The sequence below is a fragment of the Theobroma cacao genome, chromosome 3 (genome assembly GCF_000208745.1).
Source record: "Theobroma cacao cultivar B97-61/B2 chromosome 3, Criollo_cocoa_genome_V2, whole genome shotgun sequence".
NCBI classification, from domain to species: domain Eukaryota; kingdom Viridiplantae; phylum Streptophyta; class Magnoliopsida; order Malvales; family Malvaceae; genus Theobroma; species Theobroma cacao.
In genome coordinates this window covers 17,462,812-17,471,617 of record NC_030852.1, presented here as the reverse complement: position 1 = coordinate 17,471,617, position 8,806 = coordinate 17,462,812, and the positions used below count along the sequence as shown (strand labels likewise).

Sequence of the window (8,806 nt, the reverse complement as noted above, 5' to 3'; positions counted from 1 at the left end):
TCTCGTGGGTTCTTTGGCAGTCATTTAGATTCGCTTCACTCTTCTGCTTGCCGCAACCTGCCAGTGCCACGCTCCCTTCACTCACTCCTCCATTCCAGCGTGGCTCTCATGCACCACCTTCACCACCAACGCGCTCTTTCGTCCACGCTCCTACCACGCCCTCTCCCTGTAAATAGGCCGCTATACTCAATTCTTCCACGCGTTATAACACCCGCGTATGCCAACAACTTTCTGGTAGAAGGGCAGATGCGTAATTTGAAAAAGCGTCAGAATAAAGAAGCTGGACACTTGTCCCCGAAGTAACTGCACTTTGGGACACCCAACCCGACACTACCTCCCGCTTTTATTCATCCCGAATCATCGACTATTCCAATGCCTAGGTCTTCTCTCAATGCCAACCGTCAAATCACGCTGTCGGTCACAATCTCGAAAAACATCATTTCCATAAACGGCCATAACCATCCTACCCAAACTTATTATGGTAGAATCGGTTACACCAGATTAGGTACCGTTATTTTTATTCATAATTTCCAAATTCACGTATATTTTTTGGACTTGTCTCAGTACAAAGACTACAGAGCAGCAAAAGCAAAGCAAAAGAAATCGAAGCTACTTTTTGATATAACCCTTTTTCTTTTCTTCTTCTTGATTTGGTTGCAAGCTCTCTCTCTCTTCTTTTTTGGGCAAGCTTCCTCATGGTACATTTTGCTTTCCCTCTTCTTCATTTTCGTATAAATATTTTCAGTGTTTCTTCCTCTGATTTGAAAAATAAAAAATGAAAAACAAACTCATGGTTAGGTGTTTGGTTTCGTGTTTTTGAAAATCAGGAATGGTAGATTTGAGCTTCGAAAGTGTCACGTTTGCGAGGTAAGTATCAGATCTAATGTAAATTTGTTTCTCGTAAAAAGCTCTCTTTGCTTATTTTCTTTTGGCGCCATATTTGTTGCCTTTCGATTTCAATTTTCGGCAGATCGTAAATATCAGGGGTACTTACTGTATTTTCTTCAAGTGTAAAAAATTTGGCTTTGAATTTGTTAGATCATTGGATTTTTGTTAGCTGATTTTAGTTATTTGCAGTGTTGGATGGTTTTTTTTTTGATGATATTCGTTATATTTAACTTCTATTTTCGTTTTGCATTGTTTTGTTTGCTATTTTATTGATTCTTGAATTTAGGATTTATGTATGCTTAAGCTGTTGCCACGTAGAATGATGCTGAAAGTGGATTGCAGGTATTTGCAGTTTCGCGTGATCTTGGCGTTATGGGAAAATCACCTGGAAAATGGATTAAGACTGTGCTTTTTGGAAAGAAATCTTCCAAATCTAGTTATCCTAAAGGAAGGGAGGTAATGCTATTACTAATTACTATTAAACATCATTTATCACGTTATAAAATAAATTCTTATTTGCAATGCTCTGATATACTTCTCTCGTGTCTCCTTTAAACCATATGGGCATAAGGACAATGCGTGTTCTATCAAAAGAACTTGATATTATTACCTAGTATTCCATTTCTTGATGCCATGTTATTTTTTGAGTTTCACTGGTTTTGTGGAGCACTGCATTAATGACCTTGATCTAGATATTTCTTTCAGTGGTCCTCACACTTTGCCTCATAGCTTATTAACTTGTGAGATATTGTCCCATCTTAGATTCAGAGCTAGTTCTCAAACTACGCCATCCAATGATGCAAACTCTGTTTTTGTGTTTCCAACTTGTGATATATTGTCCCATCTTAGATTCAGAGCTAGTTCTCAAACTATGCCACCCAATGATGCAAACTCTGGTTCTGAGTTTCCAGGGTCTTATGTTGTGGTTTAAAAGCTGTCTTGTTTCTCCCTCTAGCTTATCTCTGAATAATGTTGAAGTTATGGATGGTTCCTCTCTCGTTCTTTTATCCTTGGTTGTGTACTTCCCTCTACTCAGGAAGTTTACTCTAAAGCAATCGTAAAGGAAAAGGATTGACTGATTTAAATGTTATCTGCCTGGAAAAGTTCTTTGGGAGCTTTTATTTTTACCATGGCCATTTTGACGCTTCGAACTTGAGAATATATGATTCTTTCCTGGAATTATGAAATGAGCATTAGCATTCCTTTCTATTTGGTACTTGCTGCTATTTTTATCTATGGTAATCTTAATGCAACTTTATTCTTCTTCTATGAGTGCTATTATTCACTCTTTAGCACTGACTAACTAAAAGAATAGTGATTTGGTATCTTTATCCCACCTATCCTAAAATAATTAATAACATATGCATTCTGTTCTTTGATTGGACTATCATTTACAGAAAGTTGCAAATGAGAAAGAGGTACTGGTTGCGGACAGAGCATCAGAAACTGATGACGCTGTGGCTCCTCCCTTCACGTCACAGCTGAATCCATATGCTACTGAGAGAGATGAAGGGAAATTAGAACTGGAGAACAAGGAAGCTGCAAATATCTCGCATAATGATGGGATATCACTGCCAGTGAGTGAAGGCAGAGATTCTCAGAAGTCCACTCTTCAAGATTCACCATATGATCCTGAAAGGATGAAGCGAGAACAAGCTGCAACCATGGCACAGGCTGCTTTTAGGGGTTACCTGGTATTTGTCTGCTGTTTTTTGTGAGGTTTTACTATCAATTGTCTAAAGTTTATATAGTCTATGAAGAACATTTAGTTGATATTATACCTACACTGATATCAGTTCATTATGTGAAGGCTCGCAGGGCATTCCGGGCCCTCAAAGGCATCATAAGGCTGCAGGCACTTATTCGTGGCCACTTGGTTAGGAGACAAGCTATTGGTACTTTGTGCTGTATGATGGGAATTGTCAAATTACAAGCACGTGTTCGCGGAGTAATGGTCAGGCATTCTGATAGTGGTCTTGAAGTGCAGAAAAAATGCAATCAAATTAACCTCCTGGTAAGTTCATTGAGAACTCTATTGTGGACCAATTACTAGTCATGACTCATCTGGTTAGTTCTTTCAGCAAATGCACTCATCCTGGTTACTAATAATTGAAATTTATCTTACAATCACTATGTCATTTAAATTTATTAGGTGTACCTTACTTACTCTTTTGCTACTTTCATTCTTTTACATATTCAAAATGGTGTCGGGCTCTTAGACGGTCCATATATAAAAAAATACATGCCCATCATCAACCTAGTTTAGTGAGAATGACTGAAAAAGGTCTTTTGCCTAGAGTTGTTTTAGCAAATTTGAAATTGTTGCGCTTTGCGTTGTCATATAATTTGAATAGTGAAACTGTTGTTGAAGTTAACCCATTTTCATTTTCTGTAGTCAATTACTTCCAGTAATTACAATATGCAGGATATAATAGCATATATGAATTTTCAAATGTGGAACATGTACTTCAACCTTTTTCCTCACTCTTCCTGTATTGAATCTGTACTTATTCAAGAAAAAGGTAGGCTAGCTTATTTTCGAAGTCTGATCTTTGTATCTTTGTTCAGCAGGAGAGCAAGCTTGTGGTTTCTCTTGGAGTTAATATGCCTGCACGCATTGAAAAGTTGTCAACAAATGCTTTTGTTCGTAAGGTATGTCTGGTGTCATGCTTACAGTATTTCTTATTTATAAAATTGAGAGTGAATAGAATTCACCTTGATATTGCACCACATCACTAGAGGTGGCTCTATGTGTCGGCAATTATACTTAAATGGATTTATCCTTATGCTATAAGCTCCTATGATGGGGAAAACATAACTTGCCCTAGCTGTTCTTATCCATCATATCACAATACTGCATGGTTACTTGCTGCGCAAGAAGCAGTTCCAAATGTTTTATTCAGGCATTCATATTGTCATTTGCTGAGCTTTTAAGATTGATTTTTGAGTAAACTTCATTTTGCTTCATGAATTGAATTGATTGGTGGAATTACGTGGATTTAAAAGGCCAAACCACCAAGATGAAAGCTAATATATCCTATTAAATGAAGCTTCAATATCTAACTTGCCTTCTTGCTCGCACATAATCTTCCATTGAGTAATTTTAGGTAGGCCCAAAAATGTCATCTACCTCTCATGGCACTCAAAAGTTTTGGGCACTAGAGATGTTTGGCAGTTTGATTGATGATTACCTGTCAGTATATCATGCATAGGTATTTCTCATAGTATTTTAAGGAAATCTGATGTGGCACCCAAAAATATTTAGCAGCAGAGACATTTGGCAGTGTGCACACCTAAAGCTGTCTTGTTCTCTCATGGCACCTAAAAGTATTGGGTGTTAGAGGCATTTGGAAGTTTACCCTATAGTTAGCTATCAATGATCAATAGGCATGGTTTTTCTAAATTGGAATGTCATTTGATTTTTGTCCCCTTCCTTTTACCTTCTTTTTCTTTCAAATTGGGCAAGTGACTGGTGGGTTTGTTACTATAGCTTGTTGCTGCATCACCTACTGTAATGCCTTTGCGCCTCCGTTATAATGCTGGAGAATCAAATTCAGTCTGGAACTGGTTAGAGTGCTGGTCAGCATCCTGCTTCTGGAAACCAGTTCCTCAACCAAAGAAAGCCTCTGACGCGAAATTGCAGAGGAAGCCAGTTAATTGTCAAGTTGTTGACACAGAAACAGGTAGACCAAAACGGAGTGTCCGCAGAATTCCACCTGCAAATCTGGATGGTGCTGTTCAAGCAACCTCTGAATTTGATAAGCCCAAGCGTAACCTGAGGAAAATTTCCAACCATCAAGCTGAGTTAGCGCAGGAAAACCCACAATATGAGCTTGAAAAGGTTAAACGCAACTTGAGAAAGGTTCATAATCCCGTGGTAGAAAATTCACTGCAGTCAGAAGTTGAATTTGAAAAGCCAAAGCAAAGTTTGGAAAAGGTCTCAAACACTACGAATCTTAATATTGTAGAACAGAGCCTGAACAGTTCAGCTGAGAAGACAAACAAAGAGATGGATGTGACCATAGATAGCTCAGCTGAGAAGATGAAGAAAGAGACGGTCATGACAGTAAATAGCTCAGCTGAGAAGATGAGAAAAGAGACTGCTACGGTAAATAGCTCGGCTGAGAAGATGAAGAAAGAGACGGCTTTGACAGTAAATAGCTCAGCTGAGAAGATGAAGAAAGAGACGGCTTTGACTGTAAATAGCTCAGCTGAGAAGATGAAGAAAGAGATGGCTTTGACACTAAATATCTCGGCTGAGAAGATGAAGAAAGAGATGCCTTTGACAGTGAATGGCTCATCTGAGAAGACAAAGAAAGAGATGGCGTTGGCAGTTTCCATATCACCTGACATTAAAACTATGCCAGGGTCATTTGGGGTAAATGAAACATCGGATTTATTGCATGCTGATTCTTTGGGTGTTGTCTCGAAGCCTTTGATAGATGGAGCTGTTAAGGATGAGAATACACCCATTACAAATGGGGAGTTGAACAGGAAGGATGATTCAACTAATAATGAGAATCAGAAGTCAGGCAGGAAAGCTTCTTATCCTGCGAAACAAAATCGGTCAGAGAATGGGGCTCAGAACAGTCCTGCACTGCCTAGCTACATGGCAGCAACTGAATCTGCCAAGGCTAAGCTGAGACTACAAGGCTCTCCTAGCTCTGGCCAGGATGCAGGTGACAAAAATAACCTCACTCGTCGCCAGTCTTTGCCATCTTCTGCCAATAAAATCAGCTCACAGTCACCAAGGACGCAGAAACTGGTTCATGCAGGGGGGAGAGCAGGGAACAAAACTGACAGATCTACGTTGTCATCCAAAGATGGAAATGGTATGAAATGCTGATTCTTGATTAGAACTTCTTACCAGTTTTACCCATAGGTTGTCTTGAAGTTCAAATGTTTCATCATACAGAGTCCCTAAATGGTGCCTTTGTATTGGTCTACTTAGTTAACATATTTCAGCTATGTCTGTTAAGAGATAAGTCATTCCTTTGGCGATGTTATAGATTTTCCATTGTCCATGCTAAACGAGTTGTCATGGGTCTGGACGGTATCTGTTCCTGATAGATTCTGTCACAATAAGAGGCCAAAGAATGCTTGCCATCTATTTTACTCAGAATGATTACCTTTTTCCCATGTTACTAAATACCCTTTTTTGTCTTTGTTTGAATTTGCAGCAAAGGTAACCCAAGTAGAGTGGAGGAGGTGATGTTGTGGAAAATTGTGATTTGTGGAGTTAGCATAACGGGTTCAAGAATTATTTGCCTTGTGGATTTATATATCTTTATTTCTTTTGGTGTAAGATTAATAGAATGGGCTGTAAAACTGAAACTGGGTCTATAGATGAAGGTGTGTGCAGGCCGAGTGCCTTTTGAAAAAATGTGTATGCTGGGTGTTTGTGAGTGTACATGGATAGGTTTTGGAACTTTCAACAAGCCAGTTATCATTATCATATAAAATTTCATTTCGTTTGCTCCTCAAATTGCCTTCCCACTGATGTTATATTGTTGCTATTTGTAGCTGTTGGTGCGTATTGGAGTTCTTCCGCATTGTTTGAGTCAACGCATAAGGTACTCGTTCTTGACATTTTTGCATATCAGCAAATCTTCGGTCCTACTATTAAGCTGTCTGGTTTGTGTTACATAACATCCTTTTGGCATGATATCATATGACATGAGGTACCACTATATTTTCTGATGTGGTGAGGTAGGTCACAAAGAGGCGAAATAAGATGAATTAGGAGCGGGCTTTGTTTATCTCTAATTAATTAGTCTCCAAACCATTTAACAATTCAAAAAAAAAAAAAAAGGATTTTGATGACTCAAAACTTCTCCAAAGTCTCAAAAATCATGTTCTAAAGAATGGAATAAATTTCGAATATAAGTCTGTATTTAGGCTCCGAAATTTTTTGAAAAAAGTTGCTTTTTGATCTTGTTCTAGCAAAAGGAAAGATCATTTCTGTTTCTTCAACAATTTTTTTCGACATCAAGTTATCAAGGCCTTTGAGCGGGCTTTTGTTGAGGAAACATATCTGAAGATTATTCTTTTATTTTAAGAATTGTCAAAAAATTTACTTTCATGTCCTCAAAATTTGTGTGTACAAATTTCTAACACATAGTGGGACATTCTTCGCTTCTCATCTCCTTTCTTTGAACTTCAAGTTTTCAAGTTGGAATGGCTTCTAAGAAGAACTCTACTAGCTAGCCAGCTTTCAAGCCTGGTTGAACGGAACTCACAGTCTACCCGAATTCATCAACTATTGATGTTCCTAGCTACTCACCCTTATGACATTAAGAGAAAGATTAAAGCTCTTGCGGAACTGTATAATCAAACTCTTCCAATGCTTAAGCAAAATCCTCTTTACTATGACACTATTGTCCCAACTCAAAATTTAGAAAAAAAATTTATGCTTTGCAACTTGCTTCCTTTAAAGGATCAAGCACAAGACATCAGTTATTGTTCAAAGAAAAAGATAGCTATTCAAGCGCTCTTTCTCCCATCATTACCTTGCTAGAGTTTATCTTCCAAAGCAAGTTCTGGGATAATGGTTTTCATGGCAATTGGTGAAATATCCTTGGAACAGTACGGTGCACTTCTTGAAAAAGTCTGGAATCTCTTTCTACAAGCATTAGAGAAAAGGATGATCAATTTGCCTCAATGATGAAGAAAATTAATAATCTTACTAAAAAAATTCAGCTGTTTCAAATCAAAATTAACACCTAATCATTCAAGAAGACAATGAAAATTCCATCAAAGGAGTTGCAAAAGATCCTCAACAAAAAGCCAATCAAGTGGTCACTGCCAATCAACTCAAGGAATTCAATTAAGATGCCATCAAGGACTAAGTTGAACGTGTTACTCAACCTTTTATGTCGGGAAAAGCCATGCAATCAAGTTACAAGTGCAGTGAAAAATTAGAACTTTTCTCTAAAGTAAGATCATGATTTGGTTGTTTAATATTGTTAGTATCGGCCTTGCGAGCAAATCTCTAGTTGTATGGGAATTACATTTTGAGTTATTCATGTATGATATTTTATTAATTTATAATAATTATGAGATAGTTCTTTATCCATAAGTTGTGATTTAATTACTTTTTGTACTTTTGTAAATAAAGCCCATGAAACTATATATGCCTTGTAAAGTAATTGTATTAGGATATAATTATGATATCTTTATACATTAAAGTATTGTTCCTAAAAGTTTTTGATCATTGTGTTATTGAGATGGGCCATCAATAATACTCAAAGATCGGCACATGCTATGTTGTTTATGTGTGAAGTAAGCAACTGCTCTAATAAGTTGAAGTATAGAGATACTTGAAACTAGCGTGTGGGTGCTTGCCATAGGTGAGCGAGTTCATTGAATATGATCCATCATGAGAAGTGCATAAGTTATGTAACTTATGAGAACCTGTCAAGCTCGATTAAAAGACGGTATTGTACCTAGTGGTACAACTAAATTAAATCGAGCCTTGAACTAGTTCAAATAAAAATTCTAAGAGGAATTTGAAAATTTTGAAACCCACAAAATGACTTAGAATAGTGATTCAGCGTTCAAGGTCCAGTTTAGAGTCCATCAGGAAAATTGACCGATTAGGAATAAAACGATCATTTTACCATTTGATGATTAAATGGAGATTTCTAGCCAAGATTTGATCACATTTGACCAAGAATAATTATATGAAATATAATTATGATTATTGGAGTATAAAATGATGTTTAGTAGTGAAAAAATTAGGATTCCTGGTATTTTTGGAGCACAAGGGCAAAATGGTAATTTTGCCACTAGAGGACTAAACGAGAATTTTTATAAAATGATTTTTTTGCCCCATTTGGTTAATATTGATCAATGTTAGTGTTATTTGAGGTTGAAAAGTAGAAATAATTTGATTCCGGTACATTTTAGAGTATAGGGG

At 37.2% G+C, this 8,806-nt stretch overlaps 1 protein-coding gene across 6 annotated transcripts in view; it reads left to right on the top strand.

Annotated features, from left to right (window-relative positions):
• The window catches only part of LOC18604621 (protein IQ-DOMAIN 31), a 30,999-nt gene continuing 22,751 nt past the window's right edge, over nt 559–8,806 (top strand). For 2 of the 6 annotated variants that reach the window (XM_018118187.1, XM_018118186.1), the window contains exons 1-8: nt 559–698; nt 828–867; nt 1,231–1,344; nt 2,286–2,582; nt 2,699–2,902; nt 3,457–3,540; nt 4,379–5,720; nt 6,412–6,461. In XM_018118187.1, coding sequence (XP_017973676.1) covers nt 1,261–1,344; nt 2,286–2,582; nt 2,699–2,902; nt 3,457–3,540; nt 4,379–5,720; nt 6,412–6,461 — 2,061 coding nt within the window. In that variant the 5' untranslated portion in view covers nt 559–698; nt 828–867; nt 1,231–1,260. Of the gene's footprint in view, nt 699–827; nt 868–1,230; nt 1,345–2,285; nt 2,583–2,698; nt 2,903–3,456; nt 3,541–4,378; nt 5,721–6,068; nt 6,374–6,411; nt 6,700–8,806 lie in introns of those variants that run through there. The other 4 variants (XM_007037194.2, XM_018118185.1, XM_018118189.1 and 1 more) reach the window with 4 other exon arrangements.